Source organism: Crocuta crocuta, unplaced genomic scaffold (assembly GCF_008692635.1).
Source record: "Crocuta crocuta isolate KB4526 unplaced genomic scaffold, BGI_CrCroc_1.0 scaffold193, whole genome shotgun sequence".
NCBI classification, from domain to species: domain Eukaryota; kingdom Metazoa; phylum Chordata; class Mammalia; order Carnivora; family Hyaenidae; genus Crocuta; species Crocuta crocuta.
Window position 1 is genome coordinate 2,752,643 of NW_027529624.1, and position 24,774 is coordinate 2,777,416.

Sequence of the window (24,774 nt, forward strand, 5' to 3'; positions counted from 1 at the left end):
GGGGGGGGGGGGGGGGGGGGGGCTGTGAGTCCAGGATCCCACCATTCACTGACATGGTATTCTCGAGGCCTGTGGCCCATCAGGATGAGGGAGGGGAGGGTGTCATCATTTCACAAAGCCTCTGCCATCACCATCGATGCACCACCCACTCTGTGACAGGCAGGTGGCCACTGAAACCCAAAGTCAGTACTTGGGAGACTCAAACACAAAAGAGGAGGTGAGGGCTCGTGTTCCTGTTTAAAGAGCGCTCGCTGAGCGCAGACACTGTGCAAGGCACAAGACTGCAGAAAGGGACAAGACACAGACTGTCCCATCCAGCTCTCATGGGAGGAAACACTGCAGTTGTGGATGACGTGTGCCCAGCCAGGGGCTACGGCTAGGAGATGTGAGAAGGCTCACAGATATGCCCACTGAGTTAGAGCCCAAAAGAGGAGGCCTAGTTCAACAGAGAAGAAGGGAAGGGCATCCAAGCAGAGGGAACAGCGTGGGCAAAAGTGCGGGACTGAAAGAGAAGGGGGTAGGTTCTGTTAAAGGCAAGTGGTTGGGAGCAGTCAGAGTATAAAAGGCAGATGTTGTCCAGATTAGGATGAGAGAAGGCTTGAGTGACCGAGATCTGGAAAAGTACATTGATTCGCAGCAGAATTCATAACAGCAAAAGCGTGGAAACGATCCAGATGTCCCTCAGTGCTGAATGGATACACAATACGTGGTTCGTTGTTCGTCAATAAAGAATGTAAGAGAGAGGGGCACCTGGTGGCTCAGCCGGTTGAGCGTCCGACTTCGGCTCAGGTCATGATCTCACTGTTTGTGGGTGCGAGCCCCGCATCGGGCTCTGTGCTGCCAGCTCAGAGCCTGGAGCCTGTTTCAGATTCTGTGTCTGCCTCTCTCTCTGACCCTCCCCTGCTCATGCTGTCTCTCTCTCTCAGAAATAAATGAAACATTAAAAAAAAAAAACGTAGGAGAGAGACCTAACAGCAAGTGTGGACCTTGAAAACATTATGCTAAGTGTCATTAGCCGGACACAAAAAGCCAGATCATGTGCTGTATGAGCCCATTGATAGGAAATGTCCAGAATGGGCGAATCCATCGTGGTTGTCAGGACAGGCCCAGGAGGAAATGAGACTGATTGGTAATGGGTACAAGGCTTCTCCTGGGCGTGTTAGAAATGTTCTAAAATTAGATAGTGGTGATGAGTGCATGACATTGTGAATATACTAAAAACCACCGAACTGTATGCTCTAAATGGATGCAGTTTGCATTGTGTAAAATAGAGGGGCGCCTGGGTGGCTCAGTCGGTTAGGCATCTGACTTCAGCTCAGGGCATGATCTCGCGGTCCGTGGGTTCAATCCCCACGTGGGGCTCTGTGCTGACAGCTAGCTCAGAGCCTGGATCCTGTTTTGGATTCTGTGTCTCCCTCTCTCTGCCACTCCCCAGCTCATGCTGTCTCTCTCTGTCTCAAAAATAAATAAACGTTAAAATTTTTTTTAAATAGATCTCAATAAAGCTGTAAACATGTTTTTTTTTTTTTTAAAGAAAGATCACTTTTAAACACACATGCAAAAGAGAGATTGAGATCCGACACAAAGGGCCTCGAATGGCCCTGAGTAAAAACGTGGCAGTACACAGCAGAGTGCTCCTGGACGAAGATTTTTCCAGCTCAGAGGACACTGAAGAGTTAAGATTTACTCAGTTCTTACCACGTGTCAGGCCCCTGCTGAGCCTGTTACATATCATTTAATCCTCTTCACAACCCCATGAGGTAGATAACGTCATCCCCACTTTACAGATGATGAAACTGAGGCACAGAGAAACTAAGTTAATTCAAGTCCCTCATATTTTAAGCGGCGGCCTGCTCAGAAACTGAGGCAGCTGGAGTGCAGGGCCCTTGCTCTTAATGGTCTGCCATCACAGACCATTGGAGCCTGACGGGACCGTAAAGGACAGCCCAGCCCCAGCGCCTCATTTTACAAGTGCCCAAAGATGGGATGTAACCAGTCTACAGATGTTTCCAGCACAGCTGCCGTGGGTCGAGGCAGGTATAGTCCAGGTGTCATAAGGCAGGCAGAAGACAGTGGTGGAAAAGACCATGTCCACCACCTAAAAAATTAAAGCTCTGGGGCACCTGGGTGGCTCAATCGGTTAAGCATCTGACATCAGCTCAGGTCACGATCTCGCAGTTTGTGGGTTCGAGCCCCACGTTGGGTTCTGTGCTGATAGCTCAGAACCTAGTGGCTCCTTCCACTTCTGTGTTTCCCTCTCTCTCTCTCTGCCCCTCCCCTGCTCATACTCTGTCTCTCTCTAAAATAAGTAAACATTAAAAAATAATAAAAATTTTTAAAAATAATTTAAAAAAATTAACAGCTTTGTGGGAGGTGGTGACAGTTCTACACATCTGGGGGCCTCACTCTAGAGGGGCACCAATCTGCAAAGCTCTGGGACTTTGCACACCATTCAGGCCTCCTGAATCACACGGACAAAGAACAGCCTGGCTCAGACTGTTCACACCATCAGTGAAACATTGAAACCGTGGACCCCTAACGGCTTCATCCCGGATCTTGCCAAGCTATAATAAGGAGCAGGTGGTCCATGGTAGCCCAGAGTCACCCTCTGCGACTTAAGTAAGAATATTCTAGTCAAGCTGGGCCATGCTTCCACGGAAACAGCCGCTAGTATAGGTTCCTTAAACTGCATGTTTGGGGGCAGCCTGATGGTGTGGGAGGTGGAAAGACAAGCTGAGACTGCCATCTCGTTCAGAGGATTGTTCAGAATTGTTTAATGTGATGCTGGGCATGCACTTGAAACCCGGCAGAATCACAAGAAGACAAATTTCAGCATACCATAAGGAAAAGCATCCAGCCAGGAGAAGCATCCTAAGTGGAAAGCCTATAACCCAGCAATCAAGCAGGAATGGCCGCACTGGGGACAGGTGTCCTAGGGGGACCCACAGACTGCCCGGCTGTAAGATGATGGTGTCTGGGTGTTGACACCGACTGACGCTTTGCTCGCTGTGTCCTTTCTTCCAGCTGGTTATGCAGTATCTCTACTACGGTGGCCCAGAGTCACTTCTCATTAAAAACAACGAGATAATGGAGGTAAGGAATCTGTCGTGTCGTTGGGTGGGTGGCTCCACTGTAAACTCAGGTCACTGTCACTGGCAGGTGTTGGCGGTGTCTGGGGGGACCTGTGTTGGGTTTTTGCTTGGGTGCAGGTTTTGGGGTCCTGCCTCCCAAGGGCTTCTCATCAGAGCCCCTTCCGGAAGGCCAGGGTGCTCCATGCACCTGCAGTAGCAGCTCCGTGAAATCCAGTTTTAATTGGCTTTGGGGGTGGGGTAAAGGAAGTTGGCTGAGAAGCTGAGACTAACCCTAGGCACAGCTAGGGCTCAAATACCGTCGCCAGGAGCTATCCTTGGTGACTTCTGTCATTGGAAAACATTCCCCAGATCACGGTACGTCTGCTGATGCAGAAGCCAGGAGCCGACTAGAAGGGCTGAGGACGACCTCACTTCTTCCTGAGGCTCCTTGGCTTCCCCCATCAGCTGTCTACGTCACTGTTCCGCTGTCTCCCCTCCCTAATCCAGGGGCCTCGTTTCTGCTCCCTTCTGCCCAAGGCCAAGAATACCTGCTCCTTCCTAAACCTGGAGCCCTTGTTGGTTTTCCTCTTCAAAACAGGAACCTTTGAACGGGAAGCCAAGATGACTCCAGTAATCCTGAACAAAGGAGCCAGGGTCTATGACGTCCAGGGTGCCTGGCTGATTAGAGATGTCAGAGCACTACCAGTCGTTCAAAAGGTGACCCCACACCGTGGTTAAAACACAGACTCGGAAACAAGATGGGTTTAAATCCAGGTTACGCCCCTTCTGAGCTGTGTGTTCTTGGACATGTTAGTTAACTTCTCTCAGCCTCAGTTTCCTTACCTGGAAATGGGAATAATTATCTATCTCATTGGGTTTTTTAGATTGTAAGCGTTTCTGTGTTTAATAAGGTGCTTACGACACTGCCTGGCACTTGGTGAGCGCCGCCAGGGCTGTGTGTTCACTGTGTAGCCCATTTATCCTTCCCATCATACTCTGAGAACCCGTTCCTGGTCATCCCCACCCGTCCAGTCACAGTTACTCCTTTGCCTCTCTGGAGCACTAGTCTGACACTTCTCTACCTTTGGACCAACCTACCATCTGAGGACGCAGTCTCTTCTGTAACATTTATTTTTATTTTTTTTTTACTCCATATATTACTTTCTTTTTTTTTGGTTATTTATATTTTTCTATAGTTTATTGTCAAGCTGCTTTCCATATGACACCCAGTGCTCATCCCACAAGTGCCCTCCCCCATGCCCCTCACCCCCATNAGTTCCATCCATGTTGCTACAAATGTAACATTTATTTTTATTTTAAAATCAAAATAATGAGCATACATGTAAATTATGTAAATAATACTAAGAAGAGCTTATCACAAAAAGGAGCTCACCCAGGCCCCCCAGCTCCCACACCCCCATCGTTTCCCCAAAGGCAACCCGTCTAAACCCTTAGGGCCAGGCTACAGCACTGATGCAAAGGGACAGAGATCTCTGCCCTCATGCACTCTCTGAGGGCAACAGGCATGACATCATATCTGGTGAGGGGAGGGCTCTAAGGAAAACTAAGACAGAATAAGGAGGGCAAACAGTGATAGAGGAAGGTGACCTGAGGCAGGGTGGCCTGGGAGGTTTCTCTGGGGGGACATTTGTGTGGACACCTGGATGAACAGAGGGAGTGAACCGCGCTGATATCCATCTTGCTGAGTAATGGTGTTCGCCCTTATTTCTGGACGTAACAACTTCAGGCATTTTTGCTTGACCCGCTGCTAGAATAGATGTGAATCTGGTTCACTTCAACCCCTTCTCCTCTGACATCTTCACACACACACACACACACACACACACACACACACACCCCGCAACAGAGTTCGACCACTGTGTCTTAGTGTTTAGTGTTTCCTTTGGGCTTTAAAGTGACATTACCGATGCCTGTATTCCCGGCCCTTCTACTTGGGACACTTCTGCCGAAGATGAGGATTTGTCCCATGACTGTCATCCATTTATTTCAACCTCTCAGCCACTAACGGGCTCTTTTTATGGTTTTTAGCTTCTGTCTGCTGCTAAATTTTTCCAGCTGGAGGCTTTGCAGCGACACTGTGAGATTATCTGCGCAAAGAGCATCAATACCGACAACTGTGTGGATATTTACAACCACGCCAAGGTAATCAGTCCCACCCTGGCTGCCCTGAGCATCCGCCGCGTACTGAAGTGGGTGAGGCTTTTCCTTCACAGACACAGAGTCAGGGCAGAGAGCTAGTGCTGGCCGCTCGCTCCAGGCTGAGCCACCCCTGCATTCCTCCATGACTAATCAGAATCACCTGAGGAGAGTTCCGAATGTGTTTAGCCACCCCACCCCCAATGGTCTCTGCAGCGGAATCTAGGAATCTGTATTTTTAACAAGCTCCCTAGGCTACTGTCGTGACTTCAGTCCTAAGGCTAGTCGTGACTCCAGTTTTCGGGAATCGCTGATCTCCTCCAATTCATTTCACACGTAGGGATACTGGGACCAAGAGAATTCAAATAATTGGTCCAGGTGCCATTTTATTTTGTTTCCCGTGCTCAGGATGGGAAGATTAGCATTTGCTAGGAAGAAACAATGAAATGAGTTGAGATCAGGAATTAAATTAAGACAAAAAAGTCTTCTTTTGGGTAACTGGAGCTCAAGACACGTCTCCCACTTCCGCTGCTCTGTCGAGTGACAGCTGACATGAATTACGCTCCCATTGCTCATCGTGGAAACTGAGGTTGCATTCGAGATTTTGTTTTCTGTCTTAGGCCAACATTCAACAAGCCCTTTTAGTCGCAGGGGCCTGTGCTAAGAGCCATTTTACACCTGCTGTGTTTTTTAAATAATTTATTGTCAAGTTAGCTAACATATAGTGTAGTCTTGGCTTCAGGAGTAGATTCCCATGATTCATCACTTACATACCACACCCAGTGCTCATCCCAACAAGTGCCCTCCTCAATGCCCATCACCCATTTTTCCTGCCCCTCCCAAACCCCCACCCCCATCAACCCTCAGTTTGTTGTTCTCTGGATTTAAGAGTCTTTTATGATTTGCCTTCTTCCCTTCCCTTATGGTCTCTGTTAAGTTTCTCAAATTCTACATATGAGTGAAAACCTGTGATATCTGATATCTGTCTTTTTACGACTATTTCACTTAGCATACCAACCTCCAGTTCCGTCCATGTTGTTGCAAATGGCAAGGTTTCATTCTTTTTCATCACCGAGTAGTATTCTGTTGTATACATAAACCACATCTTCTTTACCCGTTCATCAGTTGATGGACATTTGAGCTCCTTCCATACTTTGGCTATTGTTGATAGCACTGCTATAAACACTGGGGTGCAGGTGCCCCTTCAAAACAGCACACCTGTATCCTTTGGGTAAATTCCTAGTAGTGCTATTGCTGGGTCATAGGGTAGGTCTATATTTAATTTTTTGAGGAACCTCCACACTGTTTTCCAGAGTGGCTGCACCAGTTTGCATTCCCACCAACAGTGTAGGAGGGTTCCCGTTTCTCCACGTCCTTGGCAATATCTCTCCTGAGTTGTTAATTTTAGCCACTCTGACAGGTGTGGTTTTGATTTGTATTTCCCTGATGATGAGTGATGTTGAGCATCTTTTCATGTGTCTGTTAGCCATCTGGATGTGTTCTTTGGAAAAGTGTCTATTCATATCTTCTGCCCATTTCTTCACTGGATTATTTGTTTTTTGGGTGTTGAGTTTGGTAAGTTCTTTATAGATTTTTAATACTAACCCTTTATCGAATATGTCGTTTGCAAATATCTTCTCTCATTCTGTTGGCTGCCTTTTAGTTTTGTTGATTGTTTCTCCTTTGCTGTGCAGAAGGGTTTTATCTTGATGAGATCCAAATAGTTCATTTTTGCTTTTATTTCCCTTGCCTCTGAAGACATGCTGAGTAAGAAGTTGTTGTGGCTGAGGCCAAAGAGGTTGTTACCTGTTTTTTCCTCTAGGATTTTGATGGTTTCCCATCTCACATTTAGGTCTTTCATCCATTTTGAATTTATTTTTGTGTATTACGCCTTCTTTTTTAATCCTCACTACAACCCTTTTAGGTAAATGCTATCATTAGTCTCATATCATAATAAGGAAACTGAGGCACAGAGAGGGGAAGGAACTTGCTTAAGGTCACACAGCTACTATGGAGATTTTTTTATTGTGGCAAAATGCACATAACATGAAATTTACTATTTTCACCATTTATAAGTGTACCATTCAGTGGCATTAAGAGCATTCACATTGTTGTAACACCATCAGCACCGTCTATCTCCAGAACTTTCTATCTTCCCAAACTGAAACTTGGTACCTACAAAATGCTAACTCCTCATTTCCCTTCCCCTCAGCCCCTCGAAACCACCATTCAACTTTCTGTCTCTATGAACTCGAGTACTCTAGGGACCTTAGATAAATGGAATCATGCAGTACTTGCCCTTTGTGACTGGCTTGTTTCAGGTAGCACAGTGCCCTCAGTGTTCATCCGTGCTGTAGCAAACGTCGGAATTTCATTTCTGTTTAAGACTGAATAATATCCCACTGTATGGAGAGATTACATTGTGTCTATCCAGTCATCTGTCTGTGGACACTTAGGGTGGTTTGCATCCTTTGGCTACTGTGAACAATACCGCTTTGAACACAGAAGGACAAATACATGATCAAGTCTCTGCTTTTAGTTCTTTGGGGTATGTACCCAGAAGGGCAAACCCAGATTTGTCTTACCCCAAACCACTCCAAGTTCTTACCTTTGTGTTTTATCTGGCCTAATAAATGGCTGAAATATTTGCAATAATCATTGATATGCAGAAAAGATCTTCTCATTGGTCATCAGTAAATCAAAACCTACAGGCTATTTACTATGCCCGTGTGCATGTGTACACACACACACACACACACACACTGTGTATTTTGGTTAAGTGAGGATTTTACCAAAATCTGGGTTCTCAGGGCACAGCACTTTTTTTCTAATCTTAAACGAAGTACTTTACAGAAAAGCATCCAGAGACTGCTCTCTACCCAAGAAAGAGCCTGATTATTAATCTTGCGGTCCTCTCCTGGCCACGGACACTCAAATTGCCCTGTGAACCCAACATCCACAAGTGGCTTTGCCATGGCCTGTCATGTTGACAGCAATCCATTTTAATCACTTTCAGGCTCCTTGGCAGGCAGCTCCCGTAGCTATCTTATTTAATAATGCAGCCTGATGCAAGATGAGCCCAGGCTGGGAATATATTAGTGCTACAGGCTTTGACTACCTATGCCAGGGAGCTGCTCCATTTGCTTATGTACCTTTGCAGCCAGAGCTCTGCATTTTACAGACACTAGACTTTGCCTCGGCCTCCCCGGCCACATCCTGGTATGTTTCCAATGCAAAAGTCTGCCTTCCGTGATATTTGCATAGAGGACAAGGCAAAGCCAGCCAGCCCCTGCCCTTTCCCCATTCTGTATGCTGCTTCCCCTGTGCGACAGAGACTGCAACACCAGTAATAATCACATGCATGTGGATTCTATTCCTGGCGGATCGTACTGCAAATCAAGGCCAGTTTAGTAAAAACAGAAAAGAAAAACCAACTCTTGGTTCAGAACCCCAGGAAACACAGGGGTTTACATGCTAATAAAAGTGTTCCAAACATCAATAAGCCCTTGGCAACATCACCTCACTGCTACATCTAACTGTTTGAGACAGCTGTGGAATTTTCTACAGATGAAAAGCCCATCCCATAAATGCATGGCTTAACCATCTTTTTTTTTTCCTGGCAAAGCTGTCCCAAATTATTGTCATAGAAAAGGGGCCTTGAAGCTGCCGATGGCCCTTTCAACCTGAGAAAAAGAATAGGCTGGTTCATCAAATTGAATCTAAGCTAATGCAGTAAGCCCAACCGTGCACTGTGCTAGAAAGAACACAGGTTTAGAAACCTAGGGATCCATTCATTAGTGTTTTTTGAGCACCCACTACTTACCAGGAACTGTATTCATCAGAATATAATAAGAAATTGGTAAGACATGTTCTCTTCCCTTGAAAAAATTAGTCTAGGACAGGGATCAGCAAACATTTTCTGTTTTCACACAAGCCATATAGTCATTGTAGTAATGCAAGAGCAGCCACACATGATGCATAAATGATGGATGCGACTTTGTTCTTTTTTTTTTTAAATATTTTTTTTATTTATTTCTAGGAGAGAGAGAGACAGCGTGAGCAGGGGAGGGTCAGAGAGAGAGGGAGACACAGACTCGGAAAAAGGCTCCAGGCTCCGAGCTGGCAGTCAGCACAGAGCCCGACGCGGGGCTCGAACCCACGAACCGCGAGGTCATGACCTAAGCGAAAGTCGGATGCTTAACCGACTAAGCCACCCAGGCGCCCCAATGCGACTTTGTTCTAATAAAACTGTATTTACAAAAACAGGTAGTGGGCCAGGTTTTGCCCACTATCCTGTAGTTTGTCAACAATCATTGGCATAGGAGATGAGAGTTCCCACCCCAGTTCTGTCAGTCATTAGTTGTGTGGAGGTAGGCAAGGGTCTGATGTATAGTCACCATTGAGTAAATATCACCCAATATAAATGTAAGTATTTATTGTGCTTATTGTTCTCCACTTACACTAACTTGTGATGAGTGATATTTAACAAAGCGAGTGGCCAGGGGTGGTCAAGGGGGGTGCTCCCTGTGTCCACAGAATCAAAGATAGGCAACTCTGAGCCTCAGTTTCCCCAGGTGTACTATGAGGACTTGTACTCTGTGACTCTAAGAGCAGGGTTCATGTTGACAGAATGAAAGCTTTCCTAAGATCTCTCCCAACTCGAGGATACTGTGCAGCTATGGGAACACTGGATGGTAACAAGCCCTCTCACCTGATAAACCTCACCATGCCTAAGTCTCTCAGAGACCACGTATTTACCTGGTGTGTCTACTTCCTAAATGCAGTGAAGAGCATGCCATTCATTTTGTGGCTGGGAAAGCTGAGGCACAGAAAAGTGATTTGACTCGCCCAAGGTTGCACGTGGTTTTTGTGCATAAAGTTGCCATTGGCTCAATGAATGGTGTCAGTGAGTTCATGGTTACAGGCTTGGTCCTTCTACGGGCTGGTTAGCTGGGCTAGGTTCCTTAGACATAGTCCGTCCCCTTTTTCCCGGCCTGGCCACCTACTTTGTGCATGAAGGTCACTGGATATCAGTTGGTGAGAAGAAGAGTGATAATTATAAGTAGTTTACATTTATAATGCCAACTAATATTGAGTGAGTGCTGACTACAATTGACCATTGTCCTGTCACTCCGTGCATTATCTCATTTAATCTCAACAACAGACTGCTGAGTAGGTATCATCATCATCCCCATTTTATGGATAGGAGTTTTGAGGCAAAGAAAGATGGTAATAATTGCCCAACAGCCAATGGCTGTAGTGGTAAATCTGGGCCAGGGGTGGGGGAAAGATCCCAGAAGCTAGAAGCCCCTCCCTTAACTACATCCCTAACCTACCTCTCCTAAGTGTGACAAATGGCAGGATCATGCCATAAGTCATCCCAACAGGTCTGGGATGCAGGCGTCATAATTCTCATTTTGAAAATGATGCACCTAAAGCTGGAGGCCAGGTGACCCAGCCCTGGTCACATATTCAGGGAGGTGGGTGAGCCCAGCTCAAATCCAGGTGTTCAGCTCATTCCAGCATAGTCTTGTTGGCACTGCCTCATTATCATTCCACCATTCCACATCTAACAATTAAGTGCATCTCTGGTTTATTTTTTTAATGTTTATTTATTTACTTTGAGAGAGAGGGGGAGAGAGAGGATCCCAAGCAGGCTGGCTCCGCACTTTCAGCGCAGAGCCCAACACAGGGATCAAACTTACGAACCGTGAGTTCATGATCTGAGCTGAATCAAGAGTCAGGTGCTTGGGGCGCCTGGGTGGCTTAGTCGGTTAAGCATCCGACTTTCGCTTAGGTCATGATCTCGCGGTTCGTGGGTTCGAGCCCCGCGTCGGGCTCTGTGCTGACTGCCAGCTCAGAGCCTGGAGCCTGTTTCAGATTCTGTGTCTCCCTCTCCCTCTGACCCTCCCCTGCTCACGCTGTCTCTCTCTCCTAGAAATAAATAAAACAAAAAAAAATTTTTTTTAATAAAAATAAAAAATAAAAAAATAAAAAAAAAGAGTCAGGTGCTTAACCGACTGCGCCAACCAGGTGCCCCACATCTCTAGTTTAAAGGACAGGATAGGGGCGCCTGGGTGGCTCAGTCGGTTAAGCGTCCGACTTTCGCTTAGGTCATGATCTCACGGTTCGTGGGTTCGAGCCCCGCGTCGGGCTCTGTGCTGACTGCCAGCTCGGAGCCTGGAGCCTGTTTCAGTCTGTGACTCCCTCAATCTCTCTGACCCTTCCCTGCTCACGCTGTCTCTCTCTCTCCTAGAAATAAATAAAACATTAAAAAAAAAAATTAAAAAAAAAAAAAGGACAGGATAGAAAGAGTTCAGAAGAATGATTCAGCATTTAGATAATTTAAATAATGCAACATTTAAATAAAGCAGCAGGATATCTTGTCAAGGAGCACTTAAGAACTTCCGAGCATCTAGTTCATTGCAATAGAGAGACTTTGGAAACTGTAGAAAAGATGTGAAGACAGCCAACTCCCAAGTCCACATTTACTTCCATACTTCAAACATGAGTTCCTCCACCAAACACATGTGAGACTAAATCCCTACCCTCTGATTAATGGTGTCAGGCTGGTGGCAGTGTCTTAATGGTTAAGCACACAGCCTTAAGGGTTCAATTCCTGGTTCTGCCCTTGACACGCTGTGTGACTTTTTGTAACTTATGCTCTTGTCTGTCGTCTCATCTGTAAATTGGAGGCAGTAATCTGCCTGCCTTCAGGGAAGTTGAAGATTAAAGAGGCTGATGTACGTGAGGTGCCTAGCAAGGTGCCTGGCACATTGTAAGTTCTCAGTAAATGTTCACTGTTAGCTCATTACTCTGAGTGTTAAATGCTCAGTCATACATTCAGCAAATACTTATTGAGTGTCTTCCATCTGTTAAGCCCTCTGCTTGGGCTTATAAAAGTGAGCTAGGTCAACATAATCCCTTCCTTATCAGTTTAGTCTGTGAGGAACCCCATCTGTAGATCAGTTTCTCATCCTCAGCACTGCCAGCTTGAGCCGCCGGATTCTCTGCTGTGGGGTCTGTCCTGTGCGTTGTGGGATGTTAGCAGCATCCCTGGCTTCCACCCATTAGATGCCAATAGTACACACTTCACCACCACCACCCAGTTGTGACAATCAGACCATCTCCCGACTTTTCCAAGTGTCCCCTGGGAGGCAAAAAATCACCCCTGGTGGAGAACCATTGCCCTAAACGTAGGGAGTTCGTAGTCGGTACCCACTCGGGGTTGCTGTGAGAGTCAAATAGTTAATTAATAATACTCCAGGAGCATAGAGCTGTTTCTGCAACTCCGTTCATGTGCCAGTTATCTACAGCCACAGCAAAGAACCGCAAAACCCAGGGGTTAAAACAGTAAGCACTTCTTCAGCACATGAGTCAATGGGAAAGCTGGAAGTTTCTTTTGGTTTCTATGGGTCTTGCTTCTGAAGTTAGCTGGCTGGTCATCTGTGCTTGGCTTTGTTGACCCCGGCTGGGCTCTGTCACTCTCTCTACCCAGTTTCATGGAGCCACTAACCCTTCAAGCAGACTAGCCAGGGCTTGTTCCCGTGACGGAGGCAGGGTTCTGAGCAAGAGTGCCGAAGTGCACACATGGCCACTTGAAGATAGCTCAGAATCAGCACCTCTCACTTCTTCCATGTTCTGTTGGCCTGAGCAAGTCACAAGGCCAAGCAGTGAAGAAATGGACTCCAGCCCTCTCGTGAGAGAAGCTGTCAAGTCTTGTCCCACAAGGGTGAATACAGCAAATGGTAATGAATCAGGGCCGTTTTTACAGTCAATCTGCCTTAATAGGTGTCCGCCACTATTAGCAATGCAGGCAGTCAGGTGCGTTGCAGAAACATAACCATCTCCTGCTTCCTCTCGCCCTCCACAGTTCCTTGGAGTCACAGAGCTCTCCGCGTATTGCGAGGGCTACTTTCTCAAAAACATGATGGTCCTCATTGAAAACGAAGCATTCAAGCAACTCCTCTATGACAAAAATGGCGAAGGAACGGGCCAGGATGTGCTCCAGGACTTACAGAGGACGTTGGCCATCAGGATTCAGTCAATCCACTTGTCATCCTCCAAAGGTTCTGTTGTATGAAATGTCCAGGGCAGGGAACGGTCCCCCGGGGACTTTCCAGTTCTTCTGCTGCACTGGCTTCAAACAAACACATACAAAGTTCACCTGGCGTCTGTTTTTGGCTAGGCCAAGGAGCTGCCTCTACTGCCTGAGCTTTTCTCGAATAAGCAATTTCAGCTCCCGTGTGTTCCTGTTGAGAAACAAAGGACATTGCACTGGTCTGCAGGTCAGATTTGCACCGGGGTCCAGAGCTTGAAGGTCAACATGGGACAGCTAAGCCAACCCCATCCGAAAGCACCCCCAGGGCATTTGAACACCCGTTGCCGGGACCACTGTCAGATGGATGAATTGAGGAGTAAAGGTCATTCAAGTTGCAGGTGGACAGTTGGAGAACTTGACTGTTCCGACCCCGAAGAGCATCGTGTTCACATGAAGGACCTTAGTAGCTACAGCTCAGCGAGAGTCAACCGTGGTAGCAAATTGGTGAGACTGTTACCAATAACGAAGAAACAATTTGGCAAATTTTTAGGGGTGGGAACTTTTTAAAATGTTCATAAAAAAACAAAACAAAACAAAAACAGGGCAGCCTTGTAGTTTAAAATCTATTTCTAAAAGCTTAACAGTTCATTTTCAATTGAATCGTGTTTAGGGATCTGTGTTTTGAGTTTTGTTTTTTTAAGAAAAAAAAACAGTAAGTCGCAGGTCTATTCCGTATAAACATGCATCTGACAAGATATTGCTGATACTCTATACAAAGTGAAATCATAATCTTGCCTTAGTGATCATGGTTACACAAAAGAGGTGCACTGCCAATAATTATGTCTAACTCAATAGCTGAAAACAACATGCATGCTAATTGTGATTTCGGGGTGACAGTAAGACAGCCCCACATAACAAAACATGCATCTGCATGGGCCCGAGCCAGTGAAACATTGTTTGTGCTTCATTTTTGCCAAGGTAAAAATGTTCCATCACTTCTGCTAAAAATCCATTTGGTGAAACTGTAACATATTCCTTTCCTTTAACAATGATTCTGGGATGCTTTTGCAGAAATGTGTTCATAGATGATGCTGATCGGGGGTTGGGGGGGGTGCGCGCACGTCCGAGAATTTACTATGAATCCCAAAGTTTTCTCTGTACTCTCAAAAGATGTTAATAGTTTGTTACTAGCCAGAGAATATGACTATGTTAGATTATTTTTAAAGATGAAATATGTATGATAGGAAGGATTCTTTCTGTATTCTGAGAGTGTACAGCATAGGGTTATCTCTATATAGGGATGAAAGTTTCTATCGATGGGGTTCTGTTTGCTCTGCCATATATTATAAGCAAAAGAGATTGGTGAAGTGCCACAATATTCCAAATAGTTTTTGAGTTGCTGCCTTTTTCTCTTGTCCTTTCCTTCGAAACCTAGATAGAAATGAGAATAACTTTTGCCCTTTGGGGTTGGCAAAGTTACATTGGTAAACCTATTTCCTAGCATGCCTTTGGGAAGTTGTGCACAGACCCCAGATTCTAAAAGAGCTGCTGTCATCCGTGGTACATGCTCCCTGAGCCACTGCTCACAGGACCGAGGCCAAGTTACATGGGTGACGGGCCACATCCACCTATGACATCGGCTCTTATGTGATTTGGATACATGAGGGCCTCTCTCCGACTTGGTCATTTGCAAACCACCGCAGGCCCTACCATCGAATGAAGAAGGGAAGAAAGATTTAAGAAAAAAAAAACTGCCTTCAGAGGAGTCCAAGTTAACAGATACACACAGCACGTGCGTGGGTCACCGCTGCCTCCCGCCTCCTCTGTGTCCTCAGAAATGCCGTGTGATGTTCCCTTAACCACGACTGACTTCCCCCGTGAATGTCTAGTGCTAGTTTGGGGCCTCTGGGCTTCCGATTTGTACCGCGGCAACTCCTGACGGGCTTCTGTTCTACTTTGGTGTGCTTTCTCTGTCAGTAAATGATTTCCCCAAGCCGTGCATCGTGTGTATGGTATGAGTGAGCTCTTTACTCAACAGGTGGAGCCTGAGAACTTGGTTCCGTTGAAAGATTGGAAAATGTGGCCGTGCAGTAAAGGTCGAGGAAAATGAAGATAATGAGGTCAAAGGTAGGGGCCGCCACCTGTCCACTCTGTCAGCCAGAGGTTGGCTGTGCAGGCTCGAGTCCCCTGGGTCTGTGCATACCTCCGGGTGCCGCCCATGGAGCACTTAACAGGTGTCACCACTTTGCCTAATGCAGCTAATTCAGCTGCAGAGAGTAGGGTTCTGGCTGCCATTTGTGTGCCTCGATGAAGCTTTGTGGGGGTGGGAAGATGGAGGAAAACGAGTTCTGCCCACATGGTGTGGCTCCCATTAAGGGCCAGCATGACCCGGTGCTTGTGGATGGTGCAGCATTCTGGGGTGGGGGTCACAGCAGGGCAAGCAGCTCTCCCCCTGGGTATTGTCATCACTGAGGTCAAATCAAGTCCCCACCTGATCCACTTGGGCTCCTCATCCAGCCTGGGCCCAGCTCAGGTCTGGGTGGAGATGAATCCCCCTGGCTCACCCACAAGGACTACAAGAAGCCAGGATGGGGAGACCTGGGCCAGCGAGGCCCCGCAGACAGCTGCCATCACGAGCCCTCCCGAGTATGACTGCCGGCCCCTGCTTAGCAGGCAAGGTCCATTTCTTCTTTAAGAAACAACCAAAGCACTCGTGTGCCAGGAGCCAAAACTCTGAGTCAGGCCTGGAGAACAGAAGGCCGATTTATTTTTGTGCATCACCCTGTGTGCAGCCTCAGGGTGAGTACACCATTTGATTTATTCCTTTTCCAAAGATAAAGTGTCTGCTGCCGCGTTTGCCTTTTATTTGTCCGATGGGCAGCTTTGTCATTTGATCCTCGGAAGCCTGTCGCATCTGAGGCCCTTAGCATCTTGGGGGGAGTTAGGATGCGCCCACCTGCCTGCCGCAAAGCTCCCTCCACCGCTTTAGTTACAGTGAGGAACTGGAAGGAGGGTACGGGGGCAGCCACTTGAATAAACACAAGGGCCTCGACTTGGGTTCTGCTGCCCCCAGAACACACGTGTGTAATTGGTCGTCTCTGTATTGTATTTAAATATCACCCATGCACCCAAAACGGGGATCAAGGTGTGAGCTCCTATCATGGGAGGCAGAAGCTGGAAGATGGTGTAGGCACACCTCAGGGTCCAGTTAGATGGAGGGCTTCTAAGATCTCCGCCCCTGAGAGTCTGTAGTTCTGGGACTCTGTTTCTCCTGCTCGCGTTTTGTTTGTTCCTGCAAAGCCTGAGGCAGAAAGTGTTAGTCCAGCTGGGCCTTGTCTCACGCAGGGTTGTCCAACCAATGCTCTGTGGCCGAGCTGCGTTCCGCTAACCTCAGGCAGCGTGCGCTGGCAGGGTGGGTAATCGGGTCAGGACCCCAGACGGCAGTTTGAGAAATGCTTTTGTTTCACTGGTCCTGGGTTCTCTGTCTTCTTCAAATTCAGGGCTCAGTCCCTCCACCCCGCGCCTTGCAACCGCTAGCTTGAGTCACAGGTGGACAGGCACGGAAGCATCCACTTCCCGCCACTTCTAACTCCCTCTCTGACTGGCCCTACCAGACACCCTTTCCAAGACGGCTTCCTGGGCTTCTTGGCTGGAGGGTTCAAGCCAGGGAGATGCTCACCCATTCCCAGGCTTCAGGCTTCGATGCAAGTCTGGAAGCTTGCACATGACGAAGCCAGTGCAGCCCCTGACTAGCACCGAGATACTGGACAAGTCACACACTCCATCTAGTTTTTGTTTTCCTCTTTCGAAAAATTGGTTTCAGGGCACCTGGGTGGCTCAGTCAGTGAAGCATCCAGCTCTTACTTTCGGCTCAGGCCATGAGCTCCCTGTTCATGAGTTCGAGCCCCACATCGGGCTCAGTACTGAGCATGGAGCCTGCTTGGGATTCTCTCTCCTCTCTCTACCCCTCCACTGACCCTTCTTTCTCTAAATAAGTAAATAAATATATATATATGTGTGTGTGTGTATACATATATGTATATGTATATATATGTGTATATATATGTGTATATATGTGTGTGTGTATATATATATATATATATCTTGCTAACAGGGTCTCTGGAAAGATTGAGACATTTTGCACAGGTGGTACACAGGAGCAGAGAAAGTGATTTCCAAACTTCTAAGACTCCGTAGAGGGAAGGAGAAACTGACGATTCACACAAGGAAGGGAAGGTTAACAATTGTTCCCTTGTTTCTAAAACTTTCTACTGCGGCCATTCTGCTGCACCAACCCACGGCGGTGTGTGATCTCTAGGGCTGTGCTACTTGTTCCAGGGGATGTGGAGAAATTCCCCCGCAAACAGCTCTATTGCAATTTTAGTTCCTAGCATGGTGCCTCACACAAAGCGAGTGGTCAAGAAATGTTTCAGTCAATGGAAGCCAAGTTCCACTTGGTTTTCTTTCATATAAGCACTATAAACATTTCATACAAAGTATTATCATATAGACACTAAATGTTAGTACTAAAAATACTTCCACATTATTACTGTACTTGTTAAATATTAGAGGTATGGGGATTTGCTCTCCTCAAACTTCTCATCTACTCAGGAACATGAGAGTCACATTTGTGACTCCTATGACACAAGTCCAAGACTGTACCACAGATAACCAAGCAGCGACAGATCCACTCTTAGTGGAGCGACAGGGCCAACTCTTAGTCCAGGGCTGAGGACCATAGCTCTATGAAGAGAAGGTGAGTAGCCAAAAATCCCCAAAGTAGACCAACACCAAATGTCAACTCCAGAAAAATCCAGGGTCACTGTGATCAAACTGGCAGCCAGCCCACGTCCTCTCCTGCCACTTGAGTGTGTGGACACTCATCCCCCACCCCTCCACCCAGAAATCCCCCTGGTGAAACTTCACGTCACCTGTGTCGCTCCCAACCTGGCCAGTGCCGTGACTAAAGCAGCATGTGCCTTCAGACAGGACCGTTGGGAAGCTGGTATGATGCCTTTTTTTTCACCCCCTTTAAAAATAACCCCACAGATTTTAAACTTCCTGCTTGGTAGGAAAAAATAGAACTCGTACTCAGCAATCATGTTGCACATTAGTTCCCTATTACTGATGAGGCTGTGGGATAACGAGTGCCCTATGAAAGTGTCTCCAAGTTTAGCTCCGAATATGAAAAGACAATCTGTCTGCGTGAATAGGCAATTAAAAGAGATGCCCTGATGTCGTTGATGCATTCTTTGGATATTGCTGTTCAGAGTTAACCTCGGATGAGTTCTGAATTTTAATGCTACCTCAAACCCATGGGATGGGGGGCTGCAGGGGGAGGGGGCAGTGGTGTGGGGGCTCTGCACTGGGCACTGGATCCTGCCTCGGGTCCTGTTGCTGCCATCGGCTACTCGAGTGACCTTGGCCATGCCTCTTCTCCACTCTGTACCTGTCTCCTCAACTCTAAATGAAAGCCTTTCCGAGCTGAAGTTCTGTGAGCCTAGACTGGACATGTCACACTTTTCTTGCTATGCTCACGTATCAGAACCTTGCATTAAAACCATTTAGTGTGATAGAACATTCCAGATTGCATCCAGGAGAACTTAGGAAAAGGGAGCTCAGAGTACAATGATGTCTTGGGTAAAAAAGGCAAGAAACCCAGTAAAAGCTTTACAACAAGGCTCCAAGGATGTTTTATTACGAGGATGCATCTCACCAAGTCATAGCCCCATGACCACCATCTCCTTTTTGTTCTTTTCACATTTTGTTTCTAAATAATTACAGATTCACAGGAAGTTGCAAAGATAGTACCGAGAGGTCCGTCACCCACTCCCCCCCGCCCAATGATTGCACCTTAAGTATCTCTAGTACAATATCAAAACCAGGAAAGTGGCATTGTCAACAATGTATGTGTCCAGTTCAGTGCCATTTTATCACATATATCAATCCATTTTACCGCCACCACAATCACTGTTCTACACCACAAAGGTGGCCCGTGCTACCCCTTCCTAGCCACACCCATCCCCTTCCTGCTCTCATACAACCAGCCCCTGGCAGCCACACAGATCTGAGCTCCACCTCTATAGTTTTGTCAGTTTGAGAACATTCTTTTTTTTTTAATTTTTTAAATGTTTTATTTATTTCTAGGAGAGAGAGAGAGAGACAGCGTGAGCAGGGGAGGGTCAGAGATAGAGGGAGTCACAGACTCTGAAACAGGCTCCAGGCTCTGAGCTGGCAGTCAGCACAGAGCCCGATGCGGGGCTCGAACCCACGAACCGCGAGATCATGACCTAAGCGAAAGTCGGACGCTTAACCGACTAAGCCACCCAGGAGCCCCAGTTTGAGAACATTCTATAAATGGAACTGTACAGTGACCAGCCTCACTTGGTCTAAATGGTCTTTCAGCTGTGCAGTAAGGTCCTTCCACATTGACTGGCTTTTCCAAACATCTCACTGAGTCTCGGGGAGTGCTTCGCGGACTCACTCTATATGCCCATCATTGGGGATCTCGTTGAAATGCAGGTTCTGATTAAGTAGGGTTGGGTCAGCTTGTGGCTCAGCATTTACAATAAGCATCTAGGTGGTGCTCATGCTGCCCAAGCAGGGCCCACCCTTCCCACAGCAAAGGTGTCACGTATGGAGGTCAGATCCATCTCCAACCCTTTCTGCTACCAGACTCACCTGTGGCTTTTGTCTTGTCACCTGTTTGGAATCTCAACCTTTTGGGTTGTTATGAGCCTTTCCTTTTGTCCCAGACCTTGAAGACATTTTAGGAACACATCTGGGGGGAGGGCACCCGGGTGGTTCAGCCAGTTGAGCGTCTCACTTCAGCTCAGGTCATGATCTTGCGGTTTGTGGGTTCGAGCCCTGCATTGACCTCTGTGCTGACAGCTCAGAGCCTGGAGCCTACTTCGGATTCTGTGTCTCCCTCTCTCTCTGCCCCTCCCCCACTCGCTCGCTCGCTCGCTCGCTCTCAAAAATAGACGTTAATTTTTTTTTTTAATAAAGAAAGAAAACATCTGAGGAAATCATTTCAAATTATATTTTCCTAAGTGGAGGGTTTCTTAGTCACACAAGCCTAAAGAATTATTCACACACAGCCCCGCTCTACCTTCACTTTTCTTTTCCTGGTCTGCTTTCGGCCCAGATCAAATGTATTTATTTCAGGGGTGTTTACTGAAGGCCTAGCATGCGTGCGGGACCCGCCTCCCTGCTATGGCTTAAAGCGACCAATCTCTCCTGCTTTGGTCTCCCTTATCCCTACTGTGTTGGCCATAGAAGCAAAGAAGAAAACTTGTTTATTGTAAGACTGTTTTATGAGGCTTCTTTCTGCACTCCCAGAGGCTTCCTGAGAGTGGCAGGGTCACCCAGCAGAATCAAGAAGTGAACAGTCACAGACAGCTGTCCCTTCCCTTTTCACGGAACTCACCTTGATAGTGGAGCAGGATGAGTGGAACATCTGGTTCCAAATGGCTGCTGGGTGACCTTGAGACTTCTCAGTCATTCGCTGTGAATGGGAAGAAGAAAGAGTGGCGGATTTTATCCATAATTACTCATTACTTTCTTTCCTTGTCAAGGGAATGACTGCATTTCCAGTACTTTAAAGGAGCCATTCTTTTACATCAAATATTGTTGTTGGGTGACGCTCAGACATTGTTTTCTGTGTAAGAAAGTAATAAGAAAGTCCATAAAGTCTTTTTTTCTAGAAATTTCTTAGACCATGGAATGAATCTGTTTGTATTCCTGACATAGGAGGGTTTCAACTCACTCATTGACCAGTGAGTTTCATAAAAATCAGCCATGTGATATCATTGCTTACAAGAGCTCATTTAACTATAGGCTAAGTTAATAGGAGCATGATCACTAGAATAAGGAGGTGATGATACTCCTCTCTGAACTGGAGAGATCCCTACTGGAGTAGCACATTTGGTTTAGGGCCTGTATGAGTCAGGATTCCTAGCAACAAGCAACTCTGGCTAATTTAAGAGCTGGGGATTTATTCAAAGATATTAGACAATTCGTACAATTGTTGATGGGCTAGAGAAATCATGTTAAAGGCAGAGCTTTAGTTAGCTAAGCATCTGACTGGTGATTTCAGCTCAGGTCAAGATCTCATGGGTCGTGAGATGAAGCCCCGAGTCAGCCTGCATGCTGACAGCGTGGAGCATGCCTCGGATTCTCTCTCTCTCTCTCTCTCTCTCTCTCTCTGCCCCCCCCCCGCTCATGATCTCTTTCTCTCTCTCTCTCTCTCAAAATAAATAAACTTTAAAAAAAAAAAACTAAAAATGGGGTGCCTGGGTGGCTCAGTCAGTTACATGTCCGACTTCAGCTCAGGTCATGATCTCATGGGTTTGTGGGTTTGAGCCCTGCGTGGGGCTCTGTGCTGAACGCTTGCTCAGAGCCTGGAGCCTGCTTTAGATTCTGTGTCTCCTTCTCTCTTTGCCCCTCCCCCACTCATGCTCTGTCACTCAAAAATAAATAATAATAAAATGTGAAAAAAAAATTTTTAACTAAAAATAAAGGCAGAGCTTTTAGGAATAACTTGCAAGCCATGACACAGGAAAGCCCTGATGAAGTCACTGCTGCCACCAAATGCTATCAAGGCAGAAATCTGTGATGGCAGTGACCAGAAACTTGACTTCCGTGACTGCCACTGCCACAAGCACCCACACCATTCCTGCCTCAGGAATTCAACTTGCCAGAAAGAGCAATGCCCCATCTTCACTTGCACCGTGAAGCGGAAACTTCCGTTCCCTCATGGTGTCCCCTTTGCAATCAGAGTTTCATTCCAATATATCCGACTGGCAGAATCTCGGTCACATGCCTGTGCTTAGCTGTGGGGGTGACTGGAAGCTTCCATTCTTATTGCTGCATATACCATGGCATTTCTATGGAGAAAGGGGGTGGGTAGCCATGAACTTGACAAATGTCCCCTACACTTGATGAAGGTCACTGACTCATCAGAAGAAAATAAACAGAAGGTGAAACAAAGCAGATGAATGAAGGAACTGGGATGATTGGCCCATAGAAGGGATGACCAGGGTGAGCATCATGGTTGTCTTCAAAGAGTGAGAGAGGTTTTACAGAGAAGAAGAATTAGCCTCTTTCAGTATGGCTGCAGGGATAAGAGCTGTTCTCATGATGTACCCTGCAACGATTCAGGTTTCACCAAAGTATAAATAAGAACGTTTAAAAGTCAGAGCAAAGCCTTCCAAAAATAGAATGACATGACACAATGGTAGTGAGTTCCCCGTCACAGGAAGCATTCAAAAAACACTGGTCAATCAGTTGATAGAGATTCAGGCAATAAATGGGGAGGTAGAATTTAAAGGTCCCATACAACTCAGGTATTGTCATTATTAGTTTTCTTTCTCTGATATTAATCCATCTATTTGGCCTCAGGAAACCAATCAGTCTTGATATATCTTACGTAGAATTTGTGATAACCTCCCTGCCTTCATTTTTTGCCAGTGCTGCATTTTATTAAAGCCTGCCACCCCATTTATCCTCATCATATTAGTGAGGCAGCGCATCAATTCATTACTCTTACTTATCTAATACAGAAGGAAGAGAAATGGTCTACAAAACCTCACCAGCTGGGGAGAGGAGAAAGGAGCTAGAAGCAATTCAGTTACTGAAAAATGGGACTTTGACTTTTTATAAAGTCAAAAAAAAAAATAGATTCCAGTAAAGCAATCAAGTTAGGGAAGGGCCATTTCTGAGAGTAGAATGAAACTCAGGTATGTGCAATTGCACATGTCAACACTGCATCAGTTGTTCATTTTTAAAACCAGACTCGACAGTGAAAAACCCTGAGTCGTGCACCATTTTGGTCATAGGTGCCTGGTGAGTGAGCCCCACCCCTACCCCGCCGCCAGCCTCAGTCTTCCCTCCTACAGAATGGGGATGTCACTGTGTTGCCACAGCACAAGAGAGAGAGGAGGCATGGCTGAAGCGGTGTGAGAGGTGGAGCTGTATCGAAACGCAGCACACCCGGGGCGCCTGGGCGGCTCAGTCGGTTAAGTATCCGACTTCAGCTCAGGTCATGATCTCACAGTCGGTGGGTTTGAGCCCCATGTTGGGCTCTGTGCTGACTGCTCAGAGCCTGGAGTCTGCTTCAGATTCTGTGTGTGTGTCTCTCTCTTTGCCCCTCCCCCACTCATTCTCTGTCTCTCTCAAAATAATAAAGATATAAAAAATTTTAAAAACCAAAAAACCGCAGCACACCTTGTTCACCAGGTAAGGAGAAGCAGGAGGGAAGAAGGGCTTGCTCCTGCCCTGCAGCGGCCGCCACCAGTCTGATTGGCTCAGGCCACCCCGCCTGCAGCCGCAGGTCCCCGGAGGCCGCAGTGGTGCTAACAGCATCCCTTCTAGGGTCCAGCTTAATTCATGACACTCCCTTGACAGCCTCACTCCCTGGAGCCCCCAGGGACCCCAGTCTTTTGTTCAGCTCCTGCTCTGAGCTCTCCAGCAGAGAATTCTACTCGGTGACTGTCAGCCGATTGTCACATTTCATCCCAGAGGCGATGGAAACAATGCCGTGTATCACACCTCTGTGTGCTACTTCAGAGATGCTCCTGTGTGACCGAAATGTCACTTCCAGTGCACACGAGAGTGGTGTGTCTCCCGTTTCTTTATATCTTGTGTCCCTCTCTCACGTCTTTGAGTGCAGAAATTGGCAGGGAAGGACAGTGTTGGTTTTAAGGAATGATATCCTGACAGATGAAGGCCCGCCACAGCTCAGTCCTGTACATACCTGCTGTAGAAAGCCATCCTGCAATGTATACAAATATGGAAACAAGTGGGACGTCTGGGTGGCTCAGTCGGTTGAGCGTCCGACTTCGGCTCAGGTCATGATCTCACGGTTCGTGGGCTCGAGCCCCGCGTCGGGCTCTGTGCTGACAGCTAGCTCAGAGCCTGGAGCCTGCTTCGGATTCTGTGTCTCTCTCTTTGACCCTCTCCTGCTCACGCTGTCTCTCTCTCTCTCTCTCTCTCTCTCTCTCTCTCAGAAATAAATAAAATATTAAAAATTAAAAAAAAAAAGAAAACAAGTAAAATCCAGCATTGCTCTGACTCTGACATCACAGTGAGAACTAACGTGTTTGGAGCATCCACCATGTGGTAGCCACTGCACCCAGTGCTTTATATGCATCTTCATATGTGATAGGGATTTGTATTCCCATTTTACAGAGAGGGAAGCTGAGGGGCAGACAGCAAGACGAAAAGAAAGCCCAGTGCTGGGACTGGGTGCAGACTGTGTTGGCCTGACTAACAAGCAAGCTCTAACCCTTCACCACTCTCTTTGTTTAAAATGCCTCCTTGACTACAGATGCTGGCGAGGATGTGGAGAAACGGGCACCCTCCTACACTGTTGGTGGGAATGTAAACTGGTGTAGCCCCTCTGGAAAACAGTGTGGAGGTTCCTCAGGAAACTAACAGTAGAACTCCCCTAGGACCCAGCAATAGCACTGCTAGGAATTTACCCAAGGGATACAGAAATGCTGA

At 46.9% G+C, this 24,774-nt stretch overlaps 1 protein-coding gene across 1 annotated transcript in view; it reads left to right on the forward strand.

The window, feature by feature from the left end:
• ABTB3 (ankyrin repeat and BTB domain containing 3) overlaps positions 1 to 15,268 on the forward strand; it is a 317,959-nt gene extending 302,691 nt beyond the window's left edge. Inside the window, 3 exon segments of the mRNA XM_077761965.1 lie at positions 3,025 to 3,093; positions 5,121 to 5,234; positions 13,102 to 15,268. Coding sequence (XP_077618091.1) covers positions 3,025 to 3,093; positions 5,121 to 5,234; positions 13,102 to 13,311 — 393 coding nt within the window. The 3' untranslated portion in view covers positions 13,312 to 15,268.
• Positions 15,269 to 24,774: the final 9,506 nt, after the last annotated feature.